The sequence below is a fragment of the Borostomias antarcticus genome (genome assembly GCF_949987555.1).
Source record: "Borostomias antarcticus genome assembly, chromosome: 18".
Classification (NCBI taxonomy): Eukaryota; Metazoa; Chordata; class Actinopteri; order Stomiiformes; family Stomiidae; genus Borostomias; species Borostomias antarcticus.
The window spans coordinates 12,088,169-12,110,874 of NC_140251.1; the positions used below are offsets into that span (position 1 = coordinate 12,088,169).

The following is a 22,706-nucleotide window of genomic DNA, read 5'->3' on the forward strand; positions in this document are numbered from 1 at the left end:
AAGCGGAGAGCAGGTAGTGGCCGCTCCATTTACCCACGACTCATCACCTTCACACCTGACAGGAGACGCAAAAAGATCACGCTGGGCTTACTTTGCAGCCCATGGCAACAAAACAGTCTCCCCAGATGTGTCAGGAAGATACAGTCAGAGCAATCGAGGGACATGGGCATATTAAAGGGATAATTCACTCAAAATGTGCACACAGACACTCTCACCTTGATTGTACATTCCCCTAGGCTGTCTGGAGGAGTGAACTACAGTCAAAGGAAGGGGTGAATAATGTTGTCATGTGTTTTGAGTGAACTATTCCTTTAAGTTTCAGATATGAATGTAAAGTCTAAACCATAAGCATGATCTTGGTCTAATGGTGACTCAAGACTGGACGTGTAGAGCAGGGGGCGTAACCACCACATCTCCACAGTTGTCTGACAGACTATCTTTGAAGTGGACATGATTTTGGAGTGTGAGCTTGTTGTAGTGTAGGTACACTGCAGCATGGTTATAGCATGATTATGCCATGGATATGTAAAGTATAGTATACACTGTATACTATACTTTACATATCCATGGCATAATCATGCTATAACCATACAGTATACTAGGGATGCACTATGTACTGATATCTGGCAATGTAAATATGATCTGTATAAAAAGTTTCTATGATAATCAAAATTTGTACATACTGAAAAATACATTGAACACACTGACTTTGAAAAAGAAATGTCTTTATTTCCAAAACATTTGGAAAAGCCCATAAATCATAGATTTACTGCATTGTTTGCTCTCAACAACACACACAATGGCAGCTAGATGGAAATAATCATCGGTTGTTCACATCGGACCAGTTTTGCACATTGGACCGATACCAATATAAATGACTAACATTGGCTGATACTGATATGATTGCCGATATATTTTGCATTCCTACAGTAAACTATACCTTACAAAACCATGCCATTCATTCCTATACAGTAACGACCTCATCAACGGGAAGTTAACTGACTGAGTCAGTCTGTCCATCCACAGCCATACCTTTTTTTTTTTTTTTTTTCTTGTACTTAAACTTTTTTTTTGCTGCTGATCGAAATAAACCATTCATTCATTCATTCATTCATTCGTCCATCAGGGGACAGACAGTGCAGGTGGATGGGACAGCTCTACTGGGGCTGGAAGGCTTCTGGCAAAAAGGCCCCTCTGACATTTACTGAGAGCAAGGCTCAGGCCAACGCTGTGACATCCGACTAACAGTCAGACAAACAGCATGGCCACATTATCACACAGCAGGCCATTAACAAGATGGCAGATTAGAACTGCGGCAAATACAGTAGTAGGCAGTGTAGCTAGTGCTAGTTGTTTTGGAAGGTCCTGATGAAAATGAATTATGTCTTTCCATATCCGGAGCTTATGCTGAGGGGAGTGAGAAGGCTGGAGCTATGTACGAGTGTTTTAACACTTAAGGGCTGATGTTTGCTTCCAAAAATAAGCAAGCAAAGCCCATGGTTTGACCCATTCTTCCTAGTGTAGCCTCTGCAGATAAAGCCGGGTCCCGGGGGTGCGTTGAAGGTTTGCCGAGGCAGAGGAAATGTAGCGCTCAGTAGAATGGAGCATCAGCAGTGGAAAACAGATGAGAACCCCGATCTGGAAATCATCCACACACGTTAGTCATAGTCCAGTCATCTTATGTGACAGTGACTAAATATGTCCAACACATCCGATTTCTCTCCTCATCAGCCACAGTTGTGAATGGGGATGGTGGCTTAAGGATTCAACACAAAACACAAATGCCACTATAGTTAGGTCCATACATTTTCATCATTTTGGCTCTGTACACCACCTCAATGGATTTGAAATGAAACATGCAACATGTGCTTTAAGTGCACACTTTCAGTTTTAATTTGAGGGTATTTACATTCAAATCAAGTGAACGGTTTAGGAATTAAAACAAATTTTATATGTGGTACCCCCCTTTTTAAGGGACCAAAAGTAATGGGACAAACTAACATAATCATAAATCCTATTGTCATTTTTAATATTTGGTTGCAAATCCTTTGCAGTTAATGACAGCCAGAGGTCTGGAACCCATAAACATCACCAGACGCTGGGTTTTGTCCCTGGTGATGCTCTGGCAGGCGTCTACTCCAACTGTCTTCAGTTCCTGCTTGTTCTTTGGGCGGTTTCCCTTCAGTTTTGTCTTCAGCGAGTGAAATGCATGCTCAATTGGATTCAGGTCAGGTGATTGACTTGGCCATTGCAGAACATTCCACTTCTTTGCCTTGAAAAACTCTTTGGTTGCTTTCTCAGTATGCTTCGACTCATTGTCTATCTGCACTGCGCCATCATATGAGTTCAGAAGCATTTTGATGAATATGAGCAGATAATACTGCCTGAAACATTTCAGAATTCATCCTACTGCTTTTGTCAGCATTCACATCATCAATAAATACCAGGGAACCAGTTCCATTGGCAGCCATACATGCCCACGCCATAACACTACCACCATCATGCTTCACTGGTGAGGTGGTGCTTTGGATCATGAGCAGTTCCTTCCCTTCTCCATACTCTTCTCTTCACATCATTCTGGCACAATTTGATCTTTGTCTCATCTGTCCATAGGATGTTGTTCCAGAACTGTACAGGCTTTTTAGATGTTTTGGCAAACTCTAATCTGGTCTTCTTGTTTTTGAGGCTCATCAATGGTTTACATCTTGTGGTGAGGCTGTATTTACTTCGGTGAAGTCTTAATTGTTGACTTTGACACCGATATGCCTATGTCCTGGGGTGTTCTTGATCTGGCCAAATGTTGTGAAAGGGTCTTTCTTCACCAGAGAAAAAAATCTTGTCATCCACCAGTTGTTTTTTTCTAGGTTTTTTGGTGTTGTTGAGCTCACCAGTGCGTTCTTTGTTTTTACGAATGTACCAGTTGATTTGGCCACACCTAATGTTTTGCTATTTCACTAATGGATTTGTTTTGATTTTTCAGGCTAATTCTTCTTCTTCATTTGGGTAGGTTGGTTGATTCGTCCTCTCCCCCCAGGCTCGGGGCCAAGGGACTATACTTTTACCATCCCGAGCCTGGGTGAGGGGGTCACCCGGGCTACATATCCGGGCACACTTCCAGGAGCCACATCATCATTTCGTCATCCATGACCGTCAGGCCACGCTTTCCGTTGGGTGTCCGAAATATCAGACAGTCCTGGATGATGTGGTCTGCAGTTTGTTCCTCAGCGACACACTCGCACGCCGCACAGGATGCCAAGCCCCATCTGTGCATCGATCAGCGGAAGCGTCCGATGCCGGTCCGGAGACGATTAAGCCTCACCCACACCAGTCGGAGTAAGTCCATCCCAGTAGAGGAAGGACTGGCGGCCGGGATGAAATCATGGAGTCTGGAGGTGTTCGCCTCCCACTCCTCATGCCAGGTATAGTCCGCCCATCCTGCCTCACTGATGTTAAGATCTCTACACTGCTGCAGGAGATCCCGTGTGGCGGCACAAAAGGGTCTCGACTCGAGGCGCCGGGAAGGCTCCACTGTTGCAGTGAGCCTGTCGTGGAGCAGGTGGTTAGGCTCCATGGCCTGGCAGGCGAGACATGCTGTGGTTCCTGTGCGGCGGAGGCCAGCGGGCTGGATGCCTGCAAGGATGGGAAGGTTGTCCACAGGAGTGGGGCACAGACATCCTGTCATGATGCACAAGGCTTCGTTGATAGGCGGATCGATGAGGCGGGTGTGAGCGCTGCGGCACCAGTAGACCAGGGTTAGGGCTGCCGTACGCAGTGTTTTTTCACCGGCACCCCAGCCTGATCAGACCAGTCACCTCATCAACGCCACATGAGCTGTTAACTTCTTGCACAGTGAGTCGAGGTGTCAGCGGAACGTGAGCGACCTGTCCAAAGTCACGCCGAAATAGGTTGGTTCAGCGCAGTATGGCACGAGTGTTCCATTGATGTGTATTCAGAGCTCGCGTTTGGCTTCCTTGTTGTTAAGGGGGAAGGCCGCCGACACCGTCTTTGCCTCGCTGAGCTTCAATCTCCATTTCCGGAGGTATGCGGCTAGTGTCTGCATATCCTGGCTCAGGGTCTCCTCCACGGCCTGCCAGTCTCCAGCGGAGTACACCAACGCGAGGTCATCTGGGTAGGCATACCTCCTAATGACGAGCCTAATGATGAACCTAATGATAGCTTGCTTCACTGATAGTGACAGCTCTTTGGATTTCATATTGAGAGCTGACAGCAACAGATTACAAATGCAAGTACCACACCTGAAATTAACTCTAGACCTTGTATCTGCTCCTTGTAAATGAAATAATGAGGTAATAACACACACTCGGCCATGGAATTGCTGAGCAGCCAATTGTCCAGTTACTTTTGGTCCCTTAAAAACAGGGGGACCACATATAAAATTGTTTGTAATTCCTACATCGTTCACCTGATTTGGATGTAAATACCCTCAACTTAAAGCTGAAAGTCTGTTTAATTTCAAATCCATTGTGGTGGTGTACAGAGCCAAAATGATGAAAACTGTGTCGATGTCCAAATATTTATGGACCTGACACTGAATTTAAAAATTCTAATAATTTCAACTGTATTAGCCTACTTATCTCAAAGTGTTGACAGCCGTTCAAAAATAATCTGTGGAGTATTAAATATTCTCTAGGAAGTTACCTATTTATTACAGGCCAAGAGCATTCACTACAATGTAATACCATGAGATATTTAGTTGTCTGTCTTCCTTCTATACTTTACTATGCACATAAAGTAAATGAAAGATTAAATTCAATACAGAATGCTCATCTTCTTCCAAAGCTCATCTTCTTACAATATGCATGAAATTGGTTTGGGAGGAGGGCTGTACTGTATTACAGCCACATTCAGGCATAAAAAGCATATTTTTCAAAGTGAGATTTAGTCCAGGGCATGGCATAATCAAAGAACAGGAATCAGCCCATATAAGACTTGTGATAACAGCGACAGTGCGTGTCAATCAGTCTAACATCACACAGACTAACTCCCAGCACCCAGGTCAGACAGCATGTCACGAGCATGTGACGAGACCACTCACGATGCTGTGAACCTGCATTCATCGCTACCTATAGCTGATCCATCCCAGCCAGTAAATACTTCAACAACTACTCTCAGATATAAATACTCTCCTTCCATTGGAGGACCGGGGGATGTTTCCCACAGTATGTGAGACTGCAGGTGGTGGAGTGAATCACAGTACTACAGTGTTGTCTGTCTGTGTCATACATGACGACATGGGAGGGTACTCAGCCCTTTATAGAAATGGTAGCATAGAAGCCCATGAAAGGCAAAAGTAGATTGATTATAATGTATATTCAATTATTTTTTCACAATGGTGGACATGAAGAATGGAATAAAATACTAGTTGCCTTCCAGACTCCAGCCAAGCCACTAGGTACAGATGTTGTGATATCATGTCATGAAAAGGAACTGAGAGGTGTCAATTGAAAGAATGAAAGAATGACTGGATTCATGGTAAAACAGTGTAGTGTACATAATAGATTATTGTACCTGCTTTATCACTCCTACTCCTTTAACTCCGCCACTGGCACACTCATATAGCCCCTGCTGGAAGAGGAAAATCCTGAAAAAACAGCCAAGATAGTTATCAAAGGCGTGTTCCCTTCTCAGTGACCAATAGATTTGTAACTACTCACTGAATTACTGTACAGACCTGGTCATACAAAGGTTAGTCTAACCCAGCCTCACACTAGTCTATTTTCACAGACAATATTCTCAGACAACCCAACTTGGAGCGGGGCTAATGTTGACTGACATCATCAGCCACTCGGACTACAGCTAGGAGCAACTTTTTCCCACAATAAAAGGAATCCCCCCCACCATTGTTGAGAGTGAGGCATGTCCCTGTCTGCCTGTAACAACAGTACGCCCAGTAGGACTTGGATGTGACCGACGCTGGAGCAGGAAGATGTGATGGGAGCTAGACTGGTGATTCATAAAACAGTGTAAACGGTTACATCTGCATAGCCTACTCTCACTGTAGGGGGTAAGGTTGCCCCCCTTAAAAACGATGTTTTCTTTTAAAATAGATATAATTTGAACATCAATATAATATAATGCATATACCACAAACAATATGTATACTTAAGCTTAAGTTGTACTTAAGTAACTTTTAAAGGGTAATTAAATCATAACAGACATTTGTTATTATAAAACTAAATGTAACGTGTCTTCCAGAGGGCCAAAAATGGACACACCATCAGTGGGACGCCAGCGTTCAGCCAGAAGTGGTTGCAAGTCTCTAGCCCATTGTATGGCTGATAGGGCTCAAAGGTTTTGGGGGCTAGACCCCATTGACTTATATTGGTGACCTCCTGAACTACTGTAGCCTATAGCCCAAGGGGAGGCTTCTTACCCCATATCAGGTGAGGGTCTTCCCTCAAAAATCATACTCTTACACGTATTACAAAACACGTACAGTAGCCTATTTATTATTTTTTGTTCAAACTAATGGGTCACCCAATATATCACTCTTACATTAACAGTAAAAAAAAGTTTGTAGTCCTATATAATAGCCTTATTTTAAAAACAACAACAACAACAGGGAGGCTTATTTTGTAGGCTATTGACAAAATATTGCATCAACTTACCTCAAAGCCATTAGGGCCCATTATGATTTCCTCCAACCAGTAGGCTAAAATGATTTAAAGATTATTATAAGGCCACTACCATCTAAGGAAAGAGCTGAAACAAAAACTCTATTCCTGTACTATCCCTGTAGTTTACATTTTCATGTCCATAGACTAGAGTAACCTTTGCTGGGCATAACAAATCTAGTCTAAATTAATTTGCCCCAAATATAGGCTACAGGCTTCCATTTTTTCTGTAGATCATTTACTATCATTTGAACATGTAAAGTGTCAAGGCAATAATTAGGCCTACCTGTAGGCCAGAGTTACCTACGCGAATTAACCTTCAACAGCACAAACCCGCCCAGGGAATCTGCACGAACACGAGGGAGGCGTTGACTGTCAGGTGAAGTCGGCTAGTAGCGCCGTCCAAGCAGTCGATTAACGACGGTTTGACAAGGTAACATTATGTCGTAGGCCTAGTAATGAGGCAATGTATCGATATTTAGTTAATTATCATGTGTGAATGAAGATAAGTGATACCAATATAGCCTATCAAACAGTTCGTTATAGCTTAGCTGTTTCTAATCCTACATGCTTGCTGTCGGCCAACATGAAAGCACTATAGCTACAACTGGCTAGCCATGTCCTTATCTTTTTGCAGAAAACTGTTATTCAACTGGTTGGTTACTCTCGAAGTTCCCATCTCGATATCACTGTAACAAGTTCCCATCTCGATATCACTGTAACAAGTTCTCATCTCGATATCACTGTAACAAGTTCTCATCTCGATATCACTGTAACAAGTTCTCAATCATTCTGTGATCAAAGAATGTCACCAAAGATCGAAATGATGATGCTAGCTTGAATGCAGACTGACTACGTTGATTGTTGCAAAGATTGCATTTTTTTTTCTTTTCTTTTTTTTAAATGTCTGGCTACTATATAACTGCCTATACCTACCTTTTGTTATTTAGCCCGAGTAGGCTATTCAATTCGGAACTTATTAGACTATGTCAAATTATGAAATGTCTCAGTAAAAGCGTGATCAAATATGTATCTTCTTTTTAGAGCAATGGAGACAGTGGATGGAGAATCAGACTCGTTTTTGGATTTAATCGTGGATTCACCAAAGAAAGTAAAGAAATCAAAGAAAAAACAATCTAAAAAGAGCAAACGTGCAAGTGCAAAGGTGGTAAAGGATATAACTAAAGTGGAAAAAAAGAAATCAAAAAATAAAAAGAAGAAACAGAAAAGAGACCTACAAGATAGCTCTAATTCACTAAGGAACACTTCATCCAAGCCCGTCGTAGAGTCAGAGTGGATGAGGTGTGAAGGAAATACGACAATCCAACCTGCACATGGTGAACACTCCTCTCTGAAACTAGAGCCTGCCCAGGAGATCGGTGACTTATGGGCCCCCAAGAAAACCACCAAGAGGAAAAAGAACGTAGCATTCATCTTATCACCCAGTTTCATTCCAGTTAAATATCCGAGGGGTTCAGATTGTGGCTCCACCTCAACAGCCAGCAGATGCCCCATCCAAGAGAGAGATGATGAGAGGATGGTCCAGGAGACAGGGTGTGGACAGAGACTGTCAGAAAACTCCCAGGGCGCTGCAGATGATGACAACAGTGAAGACCTCTTCATCACCCAGAAGACCTTCAGGGTCTCATCCTCAGAATCATCCAGCGGTGATCTCGCTGGGGATGCCAGCGCCATGGCAGGACTGGCCAATCACATGCAGCTACAGTTACCCAGCATGTCGCAACATCCCAGAGAGCCAACCGAGCCAGTGCCAACCAGGTCAACATTAGAGGCAGCCACACAGACAGAGAACTTCTTCACTACAGAGCTTTCCAGGTACCTTAGCTTCCACCTGCATACTGAAGCCTCTACCAGCTCAGCAGAGCTACAACCGGTGGACCTGAGTCTCCCCTGCAGATTGCGTGCACAGCCGAATCCTCAACCCCCAAGCTCCACCTCAGGAGTCAAGGTCAGCTTTCCACTGGGGTCAGAGTCATTAGACACAACCTCTAGCGAGAGCAATGATTCCTTTTGGAGGAGGAAGCTGGAATTGTCACAAGTGAATGCAGTTCAAATGAGACTAAATGAGTCGTTCTTCTTCAAGATCAAAGGTCCTCACCAAGATCCCAGACCAGAGTCCCCACTGCTTAAGCTTGAACAGTCCAGAGAGAAGAAACCCAAGTGAGGATAACAGACATACCTTTAATATAAAACTTCAATTCCTCCTGTAAAGAACACAAATGTAGCATAAATTCCCAGGATTTGTTTGATCTTGATTGTTACCCTCAAGTTACTTCTTCCTACTTCTGTGTTCTATGTTTATCTGTTTCAGGATAGCGAGAGTAGCTTGGGTTTCTTCTATAGTCATTTCTATAGCAAGTTATGTGATCTGCATTACCCTCTGTTCGACCTTAAGATGTTCAGGTAAAAAAAGAAAGTATGTGACTGTCATTGAATGTAATTGAAATACATTTAAAGGAAGAAACTGTATTTCATTAATTAAATAAGGTGTATTTATTTTGACTAAAATATATTTTACTGTTACACTGGATAGCTACAGCCGAGTGAAATATTTCACAGTGAAAATATGCAGCATGAACAAACACCCCATGGTCACCATTCAAGAACCATTTACAACCATTTACATATCAAACCTACGTTATACAGCTGTGGTAAATTGCTCATTAGGAAGCCTTAGTCTAGTGTGCACTAATTGTGTCTGAACAGTTTAATCCCCATCCACTTCCAGAGATGGAAGAAGACATAGACAGGGATGGTGACTGGCAGCAGCAGGCTGTAGAAACACAGACTGCTGGTACTGGTGCATCCCTGAGGGAAATTCTCATCCACGGTGGCAGAGTAGAACAGTCCACACAGAGAGACGATGGGAATCAGCACGGTGAGGGTGGACAGAGAGAACATCCTGTCCTCTGTGTTACTTCACAACACTGCAGTTTGTATTATGTCTTAAATGATAATGTGGTCTGTGTTCCGTTTATACACCAAATAGTGTCAAAGTCACAGTGTAGGCCTATAGCATACGGGTTTATGGATATTGGTGTGCTTTAAGCCTGGGTTGGTTCTGCTGGGGCTGCAGCTGGGTGTTTCTGAGTCCGTCTTGCGTCCTGTGGGATCATGTTGGGGATGCCACCGATGATAGGGTATGCGATGCCCAACTCGTCGTTGATGAGCTCATTGGTCTTCTCCTCGTACCTGGTGAGGGGAGATAAACAATGATGCTGTAATTGATGCATACTGTAACATGACAGGCATACACTTCCAACTTCCAAAATCCTTTCAAAATAGTTAACACCATCAGCATGGCCAGACATTTTTCAATCAAGACTCGTGAGTTTGAACGTTATGTAGAGGAAATAGTCTAGGACTTATTATTTTTATTATTCCTCAGTAATGCAAATTCTGTCACACAATCAGGGTAGGTCTAGAGCAATTATGGTTATATGCCTTGCCCAGCAGAACAACAGCGGTGACCTGGCAAGATTGTAAAATGAATCTAAAGAGGTAGAGAGCACTCGCCTTAGTGTCTTTTTGGATAGAGGACAGACGAGGAACTCGAGCAGAGAAGTGTCAAAAGGTTGTATGACGTCGTCCTTCGTATCAGTGAAATGTCTCGACGTTGTCGCAGGCAGAGGAGCTATGCTTCGCAGGAGAGGCACATTACTAGTAGATCTTAAACTACTAGTTTCATTAGCTAATCTTCTCACAACATTCTGAAACATGACCACTAAAGCCCGTCTATGTAGGATACGAGTTAGCTATGCAGTGCTGCGTAAACGTAAGCCGTTTAAATCAGGAAGTGCCCACTGTGCGACACATAAATTGTCCCCACGGTACAAAACTAAAAGGTTCCCCTCTCGAATAAAAATCTGATCTATATAAGTTCCACTTTGGACTAACTGATGTAAAATACATTCAATGTAATATTTTAAGTCTCTATGTCAAATAATTCTGAACGACCTTTAAAAGAAGACGGTGTTCCTAAATCTCACCACAAGATGGCAGTGTTGCACAGTCAAAGATCTATGTTCAGTACAGAAAAAAGTTTTGTCTCTAGTTACTTAGAATCTCAATATTCAGGCTATAAAAGTAATAGTTACATTATCTGAATAACTTAGCTGGTGGAAAATAGTTGTCATAAGGAATTGTCAAGCATTGAATTTGGCTTATTTTCCTTGGTCAATAGTTATGGAGACATCCCTATATAATATAATTTAATATAGAGCTACATGAAATGTGTCAACCTGGACAAGACGGACTCACCTGTCCATGCGGTGTGTCAGAGGTATACCTGGATAATGAGGTGGTGCCTCATCACTGGTTGATGAGTTGCCCTGCAAGGCTTGTGAACTTGGAACAGGTTAAGAACTAAGGTTCAGCTTTAGGAAAATGGTATTATACATATTTTTCAGTTAGAGAGCACACAAAACTTTTGTGTGTGTGCAGGGACAGGGGTGAGGGTGAGGGTGTTCAGGGGCAGGGGTGAGGGTGTTCAGGGACAGGGGTGAGGGTGTTCAGGGGCAGGGGTGAGGGTGTTCAGGGACAGGGGTGAGGGTGTTCAGGGGCAGGGGTGAGGGTGAGGGTGTTCAGGGACAGGGGTGAGGGTGTTCAGGGACAGGGGTGAGGGTGTGCAGGGGCAGGGGTGAGGGTGTTCAGGGACAGGGGTGAGGGTGAGGGTGTGCAGGGGCAGGGGTGAGGGTGTGCAGGGACAGGGGTGAGGGTGTTCAGGGGCAGGGGTGAGGGTGTTCAGGGACAGGGGTGAGGGTGAGGGTGTTCAGGGACAGGGGTGAGGGTGTTCAGGGGCAGGGGTGAGGGTGAGGGTGTGCAGGGACAGGGGTGAGGGTGTTCAGGGACGGGGGTGAGGGTGTTCAGGGACAGGGGTGAGGGTGTTCAGGGACAGGGGTGAGGGTGTTCAGGGACGGGGGTGAGGGTGAGGGTGTTCAGGGACAGGGGTGAGGGTGTTCAGGGGCAGGGGTGAGGGTGTTCAGGGACGGGGGTGAGGGTGAGGGTGTTCAGGGACAGGGGTGAGGGTGAGGGTGTTCAGGGACAGGGGTGAGGGTGTTCAGGGACAGGGGTGAGGGTGTTCAGGGACGGGGGTGAGGGTGTTCAGGGACGGGGGTGAGGGTGAGGGTGTTCAGGGGCAGGGGTGAGGGTGTGCAGGGACAGGGGTGAGGGTGTGGGTGTTCAGGGACAGGGGTGAGGGTGAGGGTGTTCAGGGGCAGGGGTGAGGGTGTGCAGGGACAGGGGTGAGGGTGTTCAGGGACAGGGGTGAGGGTGTGCAGGGACAGGGGTGAGGGTGTGGGTGTTCAGGGACAGGGGTGTGGGTGTGGGTGTTCAGGGACAGGGGTGTGGGTGTGGGTGTTCAGGGACAGGGGTGAGGGTGTGCAGGGGCAGGGGTGAGGGTGAGGGTGTGCAGGGGCAGGGGTGAGGGTGTTCAGGGACGGGTGAGGGTGTGGGTGTGCAGGGGCAGGGGTGAGGGTGTTCAGGGACGGGTGAGGGTGTGGGTGTGCAGGGGCAGGGGTGAGGGTGTTCAGGGACAGGGGTGTGGGTGTGGTGCTGGTCCAGCTGATGTCTGTCAGCTTCATCTACTTCTCATTGAGCTCGCTGTGTACTGGAACTGCATCACTGTATCCGCTTCGCCATCCAAGTAGTTCGACCGCCTGTGCAGACTGACAGACAGAGAGACACACACACACACACACACACACACACACACACACACACACACACACACACACACACACACACACACACACACAGAGTTAGAACGAGAGGGAGAGAGAAAGAAATAGATCCCCACATTTACCATAATTAACATAATTTACATCTATGTGTTAAACATGGTGTTCCACACTGTGTAGCCATGGTGACGTCATTGCCCTTCACGTGGGTCACCCTTACGTCTTTGTTGAGCGGCACCTCGAGGACCTGAGGAAGCTCCTCAGCTGAGATGGAGAGAGGAGAGAGACACACGGTCTGGCTACAGAAAAGTGAGAAAGGATACATTTCTGGCACCTAACAGTAGCACAGCCCATCGCAAACACAAAGCAGTGCCTCAGCATCACACCGTGTGTATTCTCACCGAACAGCTCGACCTCCTGCAGAGTGTGCACACTGCAGAACTGGTTCATGGTGAATCTTGTTGAAAATGAGTCATCATAGTCTGCTGTGTAGTTCTTCACTATGTCCACTGAGTAGAGAGACAGAAGTTGAGGAATAACATAATCTGCTGCATAGAATGTATTGTCAATCACTTTCGGGAGATAGCGGTCATGAATAGTGTAGTTCAAAGGGTCTTACCTGCTGTAGGGACAAGCAGGACAATCGGGCTGGAGAAAGAACAGCAATATGAAAATCTTGATAATAGGCAATTTGTTTTATATGATGTCTTACAGTATAAAGTATCTTTATAGCACTAGCCTAGTCTGACTCCGATGGCCAACTAGTCAGCTCTCAAAATAATGTTATAATGGCTAGATATAACCGAAAACAATTGTTCAGTCTTTGTGAAAGGTAGTTCCCCGAGATCTGGTTTGGATTGTGCAAATGTTTGTACAGCCCAAAGCTGCACCCTCCCTGTGCTTTGTATCCACTCCACAGTTGAATAGGTTCTAGGTTGGAGGTCGGTTGCTACACGGTTCCACTGAGTTTCGTGAAAATCCGTCCAGTAGTGTTTGTGTAATTCTGTCAACAACAAAAAACGCACAAACGCACCCACACCTGCCACGGAAAACATTACCTCACGCCCTGTGCTGTCGCTGGGCGGAGGTAATTAAGGCATCTCCTGAAGTGTCCTATATAGGTATATATATAGGTATATAGGTATATACTAGTCACATATATATGAAAAGAGAAAGAAAAGCGCTTGCTTACTTACAGGTCTCATCACATATAAACAGAGTATTGCTGTGAGACTGCAGCAGCAGGGTACCTAAGCCTTCTCCGGCTGGGATAGTGAGAGAACTGCATATTCTAGAATGCCTGCAGGCCGTGGAACTCAGCAGAGTTAGTTAGATAGAAGTGCTGCTACTGTTCTGGCTGGAGATCATACAGCCGCTCTGAGGACCGGCCTCTTCTTCAGGCAGGACTTAGAGACACATAATGAGATGTGGCGGGGGCAAAGAAATCTTTAAAAACTGCGACCCCAGGGTAGAAAGTTGGATTACTGTGTGAGTGTAGTTTTATTGCTTGAGACATATGTATTTGCAATGGGATAAAACACCACGTTCCAAAACAGTCTGATGACAATATAGTTATCTTCATACATACAGATAAACTGTAGAATTGTGCTTTCCTGCTGAGTGGTGAGTAAAGAAGTGGGTATACTCTGACTAAAGAAGTGTGTATACTGTAGGTCCATAGATAAAGAAGTGGGTATACTCTGACTAAAGAAGTGTGTATACTGTAGGTCCATAGATAAAGAAGTGGGTATACTCTGACTAAAGAAGTGTGTATACTGTAGGTCCATAGATAAAGAAGTGGGTTTACTCTGACTAAAGAAGTGTGTATACTGTAGGTCCATAGATAAAGAAGTGTGTATACTGTAGGTCCATAGATAAAGAAGTGGGTATACTCTGTATACCTCCATATAGCCTCCACTACACCACTGCTGCTGAGGTACGAGTCTAGCCAATTAAAGGAAAATGCTCGTTTTTGACAACCTGGACCTTATTTACGACATATTATAAGAAGTTTGACTCACCCAGATCACTTTTGTGTTGTTCGGAGGCCTGTAGAAGAAATTTAAAATCCAGCGCGAGCCAGTATATCCATGTAATGGCGGCGCACGGGGCATAGGGAATGCAGTTTCTCAAAATCCATTTTCGGCCGCTAAACGGTTGTTTTCATCAATCACATTGCATGAATCGACAGTTGATATTCCTCTACGCGAGCCATTCTTTCGGTTTTCAAATACGTGGTCTGTAGCCTCTGTAATATGATCTTTACAAGCCTCTCCCCCACTTGCTCCAGCACGCATGCGCACAGGCCAGCGCGCAGCCTGCTATTCTCCGGCTCACATTCTCTGCGCTACGATCGTAGTTGGTGCCGAGAATATTGTCGTCGTCATTCGTCAGCAACAATCCGATCGTAGCGCAGAGAATGTGAGGGAGCATAGCCAGTGTAAAGATCATCAGCGTTTCCTGAGTCCAATAATCAGATCCCACCGGACCTACACCTCCCCTCCTCCCTCTCTCCATCTCCTCCTCCTCTTCTCCTCTATTACCAGCTTCCTCATCGATGACAGACTCACTTCAATGCATTATCAAACTGAGAACACCGCTTTAATCTCACTCCTGATTCATGGCCACGCTCAGAGTTAACGAAGCTTAGACTTAAATCAAATCGCATGGTTACTAGTGGTCGGTTCACATTCTGTGTCATTGCTCTTTCCTTTTCAGGTCCCTCACAGCCCATTAATAAAACCTCTGCAGGCATATTATCCATGGCTTGGCTGTATTTATGTGGCTGACAAATTAGAGAGTTACTGTAGCTGACCTTTTACTGTATGTCTTTTAATAAGACGATCTTGGACAGATCTCATCTTCTCCACTGTGGGGATTTAGAGTAGGCGTTAAGGGCCTGGTTCCAAACACTGATCATGGTGAGGAGGACAGCGAGACAGGGGGATGAGGACGACAGAAGGGAGGCCTCCTGGGTAGCTCTCATTAGTTTCTTCTGGGAGAGGTGAGTTGTAGCCTCTGTATTCAGATCAGCACAGCTAGAAAGGGGAGAAAAGACACAAAACCCTTAACAAGGAGGGTGTCTGCAGTGGCCTCAGCTCCAAGAGACTTGAGGTTTACTGTTCTGCAATAGTACGATATTAAGAATCTTAAGGATGGTGGTCAGTGGACTAGACTAGAGCCACATTTTTTATCAAATCTATTGTTGAGCAGTGAATATCAAATTATTGAAGGAAAAACCTATTTTGTAGTTGGATGTCAACATTAAAAATTGTTGAATAGAAAAGCTGATTCATTCTTTCCAGATGCATCTCAGAGGTTGTCTCAAAGCTGTACATCTTCAGTTTTACCCAGAACATCCCCCAGACCTGCTTAAATGATGGATATGAAAAGCCTATGTGAGTGAGAACAAACACCAACCTTGGAGCCTGATTCTAATACTTCCGTGATTAGAGCAGTGAGGTTGGATCTGCTTGGAGAGTGCTGGCTTTAGGCATCTTTCAGGACCACTAACTCATGTATTTGATACAGGATTTTATATGAAATATACAGTAATGAATGTCTGCAATATTGGTGTGTGTGTGTGTGTGTGCGCGCACCAAACTTAAAATCAATGTGCAGGGTAATGTTCTATTCCATCAGAATGTAAATAATGACTGATTCAGCCCAGTGCAAGATTCACCCACGCCTCCCCACACACACACACACACACACACACACACACACACAAACACAAATATTTTACCAACAGTGTCTTTATTCAGGGTTTTATAAATATCCAATATACAGAACATTTATAAAATAGCTCGGGTATTGGAGCAGTTCCTGACCACTCTGCAAACCTGAGACAAAAGAACATAAAATGAACAGATTTACAAACACCTGCTACACAGTAGCAAATAGCTTACTGGTCCTTCCAGTAACCTCACTTAAAATGCCAGTCTGATATCTTATTACAGTAAATGTGGAACATTTACACTATATGGACAAAAGTATTGGGCCACCTACACACCTACAGGAGATTTTATGACATCCCATTCTAAATTGGGAAGGCTTTCTACAACATTTTGGAGTGCATCTGTGGGAGTTCTTGCCACTTCATCCAGTAGAGCATTTGTGAGGTCAGACACTGATGTTGGATGAGAGAGCCTAGCTCGCAATCTCCGTTCTAGTTCAGCCCAAAGGTGTTTGATGGGGTTGAGGTCAGGGCTCTGTGAGGTTCTTCCACACCAACCTCCCCCAACCATGCCTTTATGGACCTTGCTTTGTGCACTGGGGTACAGTCATGATGGAGCAGAAAAGGGACTTCTCCAAACTGGTCTGCCACTTCATGGCTGAGTTGCTGGGGTTCTAAACGCTTCCACTTTTCAAAAATACCATACCTTAATTAATCGTGGAATATCTAGGAGAAGGAAAGAATACATTTCACGAACTGACTTGTTGCAACCTATTACAGTACCACGTTAGAACTCAGTGAGCTCTTTAGAATGACCCATTCTTTCACAAATGTTTGTAGAGGCAGAATGCATGGCTAGGTGCTTGACTGTATACACCTGTGGCAATGGGACTGAATGAAACACCTGAATTCAATGATTAAGAGGTGTGTCCCAATACTTTTGTCCATATAGTGTATCAGGTGATGTATTTGGATAAAAGAGACAGAGTAACTTCAAGGTGCTTAAATTGTATCTCACGATAGATCAAATTTAAAGCTATAACTACACAGAATAAATTAATACAATATTATTTGGGGATCCGTCTTGGCACTAACAGGACGCTCTTACTTCAGGGCCCTGGGTTGTCTGGAGCTCAGATATCAATCAATCAATCAAAGCTTTATTTGTATAGCACATTTCATACCCAGAGGCAACACAATGCGCTTATGCGCTATACTAGATATGTCCTCTGAGTTCGGCAGGCAGCCAGCAGCTCTGTCCTCAGCTCAGCTGGCTCCTCTGTGTCAGTAGCTCTGCCCCTACAGAATTAGTAGTTCTCTCATTGGTTAGGTTCTGTCAGTAGGTCTCTCTCCATTGGTTAATCACTGGTGGGGCTGTATCAGTAGGTTGGTGATTGTCCATTTCTGAGCGGAGCACTTCTGGATGGCCAGCTGGAACCCAAACTCTGATTGGCTGCTCTCCACCAGCTCAAGACATTGCCCCGTCTGCCTGTTTTGTATGGAGCCTCCCTGCAAAGAACACACGCACACACATGCACGCACGCACGCACGCGCACACACACACACACACACACAAAACACACACACACACACACACACACACAACCTTAGCATGGAGATGATGAGATTTACATTAGCCTCACTGTGAGTGTGTGTGTGTGTGTGTGTGTGTGTGTGTGTGTGTGTGTGTCTGGAAGCGGTCCAACCCTGTCCTCCATGCTGCTCCACCATCCAATCTCCTGAGTGGCGGGTCTGGGCCTAGCTGGAGTATTGATTACTCTGAGGCCTGGGTGACCCTGGTTACAAATATGTCAGAGAGAGAGCTTCCCCAGAGACAAACACGTCCTTCTTCAAAAGCTTGGCCCATCCTCTAACCCTCCTCCATCCTCCCTCCCTCTCTCCTCGGCCCTCCATCCTCCTCCCTCAGCCCTGTCCTCCACTCATTACCTGTGGAAGTGTGTCATGCTCAACAACGTTAACACATCGTGGAGGCGTGCTTCCTAGCTGTTGCATTAACACCTTGTTTATTGGGAGTATTTGGAGTGGACTGCATAAAACTAATAAATCATTGTTTATATTAAAATGTGTGTTGCCAATGTGGCTCTGCATGCTACCCCTTTCTGCCTCTCCCATCCCTAGTGCCCCTCCCTCTATTCTAACCAGGTCCTGTGGATGCCCCTCTGTCTCCTGCAGGCCACTCTGTGTCCAGAATAAATCCCCTTGACTGCCGTAGAGGTACAGTGCGGCCCTGCCTTCCTCTCTCCTCCCTAGTGTTGTGAAAAGATATGAAGTTCCCCTGAAGAAGAAACTGAGACATAACACCATTCGGCCCTGCAGTCCTGGGAGAAGTGGGGGAAATGTCACTACTAAAAATGAGAATGATTTGAATGTAGTGAAGTGAGATGAATGAAGTGATTTAGTAATGATTTGTAATGCTGGCTTATGTGCCCAGCTAATGATATTATCTGAGAACAGTGTGATTTTAGTACTGATTTTTAATGCTATCTTATGAGCTGAGCCAGGCGTATTTAGGCATGGGCGACATGGGCAGCCGCCCAGGGCAGAATCTCGCAGGCGGCGGCAAGAGGAGCAGAAAAAGAAAACAGAAGAAAAAAAAACTCGCGAAAAGCGAAAAGAAACAAACAGGCGGTGTGAATCAGGTGATTCGCGAGGCAACCCACTGCAGTCACGGTGAGATTGGGGTGAACTGGGCGGTGAGATTGGGGTGAACTGGGCGGTGAGATTGGGGTGAACTGGGCGGTGAGATTGGGGTGAACTGGGCGGTGAGATCGGGGTGAACTGGGCGGTGAGATCGGGGTGAACAGGCGGTGAGATCGGGGTGAACTGGGCGGTGAGATTGGGGTGTTCAAATGTTCTCGCCGCGCCTGGTGTGAACACAGCATTAGTTTGCTAGTTTAGTTTTTTTTTGGGGGGGGGGAAATGCTTAGTTTTAGTTTAGTTTTTATTAGTTTCAGTATTAGTTTAAGTTTTTTTTTTCTCTTCTGTGCTAGCCTCGTGAGACCATCCTGATCTTTCGAGCTCACGTTGTTTCACTCCGTGTGAAATAAACCATCTGGCGCACGTCTGGTTACTTCTGCGCAAGGGCACAGCTAAAATGGAGGATAGATTTCATATCCACCCAAAATACTAGGCTTATGTATGAAATGAAACTAAAGACTAAAACTAAAGACACTTTCTCTATAATTGTAGTTAATTTTGTAAACCAACAATATATTTTTAGTTAGTTTTTTTTTTTTGTAAAGCCGGTTTTTATTTTTATTTCAGTTAACTACATTGTTTATTCCACAGTTTTCTTTTTTGTTGTTGTTAGTTTTCGTTAACTATAATAACCTTGCCTGCGACCCAGGAGGAGATTTGGAATCAGAATCCCACAGCTTAATTACCCTGAATAATTACCACCCCATCTCTAAGCTCCCCGTTTTGGCCAAAGTCTTTGAGTCTTAAGTGAATTTTCAGCTTAAGAAATTCCTGAAGGAGAACAACATCCTAAGTGAGGTCCAATCAGGCTTTAGATCAGGGCATAGCACTATCACAGAAGCTATGCTGGTAGTAACCGACACAGTCAATGCACTTGACAAGAAAGAACATTGTGCAAACTTGTTTATTGACTTGTCCAAAGCATTCGACTCTGTGAACCATGAACTTCTTTTATATAGACTGAACAGCATTGGTCTTGGACAGGAAGCGGTAAGCTGGTTCAGAAACTATCTCACAGAAAGATCCCAGTGTGTATCTGTAGAGAACTACAAGTCAGATTTCTTAGATCTAAACAAAGGTGTTCCACAGGGATCTATCTTGGCGACAGTTTTATTTTCTATTTTTATAAATGCCCTGGGAAAAGGAATCAACTCAGCCAAGCTGCATTATTACGCTGATTACACTATTTTATATTCAAGTTCTTCCTCTCCCTTAGAGGTGATTGAAAACATTCAAACTGCTTTCAATCAGATACAGACCTCTCCTCTTGATCTTAAATTAGTTTTAAACGCTGGAAAAACTAAATTCATGACATTCTCCAGGGCGTGCTCGCAGCCAGTGGGCCAGGGTGACCGACTCACATTAAAGGGAGCAGCCATAGAAAAGGTCTCATCCTAAGTTTTTAGGGATCTGGTTGGATGAGAAACTTTCATTTAAAACACATATCGAAAATCTTGCAAAGAAACTCAAACTAAAGCTGGGGTTCTTCTTTCGAAATAAGTGCTTCTCCCTTGAGGCCAGAAAGAAACTTGTGCAAGCCACCTTCCTGTCTGTACTAGATTACGGGGACATATTGTACATGCATGCTGCCTCCCCCATGTTGAAAAAGCTTGACTGTGCCTACCATGCTTCGCTGCGGTTCATTACAAATGCCAAGTGGCTCACCCACCACTGTGTATTGTACCAAATGTCTTAATGTCTTATTGTAGTATTTCGTAATGTCTACAGTGTCTTAATGTATTATTTTGTAAACGTCTCCTGTCATATAGGTCCTGGAAAGTCCACCCCCCCCTTTTCCCTGTCAAGGTCCTCCTAAGGTCCCCATGGCTCCGCCTGCCATCCTCGTGTCCAGCTTCATCCCATTATGTGTCACCAGCTGTCCCTATCAAGTCATCACCCCCCCACCCCCACCCCCCTTTCTTGGCTCTCTGCTGCTTGTTTCCCCACTCTATTCTTTAGCAGCCTGTCTGCTAAGTGCTTACTGTCAATTATTATGAGATACTGTATACTTCAATATCATATTATGGACTACAGGGATAGCTAACACATAATGGCCTACCATGTACATGTACTGTAGGTAAGATCTCTGTAATTATCTTCTCTACTGATAGTCATGTCTCTTATTATAAAGTATTTAGCCCATGTTTAGTGCTCTGTAAAATGTTCCTACCTGGATATTTTCTAGGAGCTTATTTGACCGTCTCGTTGAGAGAGGTCAGGGAAGAACTTTGACAGCTCACCTTTATTGGCCCCCTTGGTGAATTGTGTTTTTGCTTCCCTCCGGAAAATTAGGGGTTGGATCTACATATATGTCCATCCCCTCTTTGCTCTCTGTAAAGTGCATTGTGTTGCGTCCGTGTATGAAATGTGTGATACAAATAAAGACTGATTTGATTTGAAAATAAGCAGCTGATGAAAAAGTCTGTGGGGTAGGGATATAACGATAACCGGTATAATGATTAACCGTGATATAATTGGATTAAATTCATCACGATAAAATTATCATTAAAACCGTGTTTGATTATCATGCTTTGCAAAACTCACTGTAAATACTGTCCAACTAAAGTTAGCAACAGTCTCCAAGATGCATTATTTTAATGTTTATGCAAGCAAAAAGCGCATAGTACTGCTGATTGTATCATGGTTTTCTATATAAAACTTGGTGAAATGATTTCAATGTGTGTATCAGTAGTTTTTGAACATTTTCAGCACATTTTAACAATACCACAATAATACTGAAAACGTGATAATTTGGGTCACTATAATCGTGATGTGAAACATTCATACAGTTACAGTACATCTCTAATGTGGGGTGGTATTGATTGAAGACTGTATTTTCCTCTCAACTCTTCCCTCTGGGCCAGACACAGTTCAATATGTCAAAAGATCTACTTATCAGTAATTCACTACCTCTGACTGCCCTCTTCAGATTAAACAAACCATCTCTTCCAAACTCACCCCCTCACCTTCTCTCAATCTTAGTGCTCATTCTCTTTTTTAAACCCACCTTCATTCTCTAGGCATTGCCCGGCCTTATATTCAAGCAATACACAGGTATGACGCTTCCAGGGATGTGATTGGCTAACCTATCTGTAAACGTCATAATAAATGGCAGACATCATCAACAGTGGTCGAGAATACAGACACGTGACATGAGAAAAGGCGGTAAATATTGCAGGGACAATGGATGGTTATTCTGGAGCAGACAACGTCTAGGTGTCTCGACCTCCTGGAGAGGTCATCCTGTCATAAATTAGATTAGCACAGCTATGTGAAAAGTTGAGGGAGGTGGTGAGGTGGTGAAACTACAATTTCTATGACAGTCCCATGTCAATAAAGCCTGTGAATTGAATTGAAAATGAATTGAGAGAGAGAGAGAGAGAGAGAGAGAAAGAGAGAGAGAGAGAGAGAGAGAGAGAGAGAGAGGAGTGATCCAGTGGTCTAGTATGGACTTTCATACCAGGGAGATGTTCTCTGTGACACTACTTTAATGAGACACAAGGACATTGAGTGGAGGCCCAGAACTACACACACGCACGCACGCACGCACGCACGCACGCACACACACACACACGCACACACACACACACACACACACAGTGTACCTGAGTTAACAGCCAGGCGAGCTTCATGCGTTTGGTGGACGCATAGCTGCACTCCAGCAGTCTGGGGCGGCTATTCACGTCCACCAGGCACTTGTTGTCGTCGTCATCAATGGTGGGGCTCAGAACCCCCAGGTGCAGCTGCTGGCTTCTGGTGTAGTACACATTCTAGAACCACATGAAAAACAAGATATTGCACCCATTCTAGAGGTGTGGAACCACATGAAAAACAAGGTATGATGAAGAACATGCAATGTACACATTCTCAAGGAAAGAGAGAGGAACAAGAAACACCTAAGGCTCCAGGTCAACACAACATAAGAACTAGTATAGAGGTGTATACTGTAGAGTACAGTATACATCTCTCTGTAGTGTA

At 44.5% G+C, this 22,706-nt stretch overlaps 3 protein-coding genes across 3 annotated transcripts in view; all 3 read right to left on the reverse strand.

The window, feature by feature from the left end:
• Positions 1–9,157: 9,157 nt before the first annotated feature.
• On the reverse strand, positions 9,158–9,695 carry LOC311321094 (phosphatidylinositol N-acetylglucosaminyltransferase subunit Y). Its single transcript, XM_084452987.1, has one exon. It carries the CDS (start codon positions 9,555–9,557, stop codon positions 9,345–9,347), a length of 213 nt encoding a protein of 70 aa, XP_084309113.1. The 5' UTR covers positions 9,558–9,695; the 3' UTR covers positions 9,158–9,344.
• pyurf (PIGY upstream open reading frame) lies at positions 9,562–13,165 on the reverse strand. The gene is made up of 5 exons (XM_084452986.1): positions 12,954–13,165; positions 12,736–12,843; positions 12,555–12,598; positions 12,243–12,322; positions 9,562–9,848 (listed from the first exon to the last, which is right to left on the reverse strand). Exons 2-5 carry the CDS (start codon positions 12,782–12,784, stop codon positions 9,701–9,703), a joined length of 321 nt encoding a protein of 106 aa, XP_084309112.1. The 5' UTR covers positions 12,785–12,843; positions 12,954–13,165; the 3' UTR covers positions 9,562–9,700.
• A 3,039-nt stretch (positions 13,166–16,204) lies between these two features.
• The window catches only part of LOC311321074 (polypeptide N-acetylgalactosaminyltransferase 18-like), a 48,505-nt gene continuing 42,003 nt past the window's right edge, over positions 16,205–22,706 (reverse strand). The window contains exons 10-11 of the mRNA XM_084452962.1: positions 22,334–22,498; positions 16,205–17,519 (exon numbers count right to left, since the gene is read on the reverse strand). Of these exons, the coding sequence (XP_084309088.1) occupies positions 17,373–17,519; positions 22,334–22,498 (312 nt within the window). The 3' untranslated portion in view covers positions 16,205–17,372. The remainder of the gene's footprint in view (positions 17,520–22,333; positions 22,499–22,706) is intronic.

What these genes read in the sequence shown, in the direction of transcription:
- LOC311321094 (XM_084452987.1), bottom strand. Translation starts at nt 9,557, where the DNA reads ATGTTCTCTCTGTCCACCCTCACCGTGCTGATTCCCATCGTCTCTCTG.
- pyurf (XM_084452986.1), bottom strand. Translation starts at nt 12,784, where the DNA reads ATGAACCAGTTCTGCAGTGTGCACACTCTGCAGGAGGTCGAGCTGTTC. An exon ending in GCAGGAGGTCGAGCTGTTCG is followed by an intron (nt 12,599 to 12,735) that starts GTGAGAATACAC and finishes TCTCCATCTCAG; the next exon opens with CTGAGGAGCTTCCTCAGGTC. An exon ending in AGGTGCCGCTCAACAAAGAC is followed by an intron (nt 12,323 to 12,554) that starts GTAAGGGTGACC and finishes TCTGTCTGTCAG; the next exon opens with TCTGCACAGGCGGTCGAACT.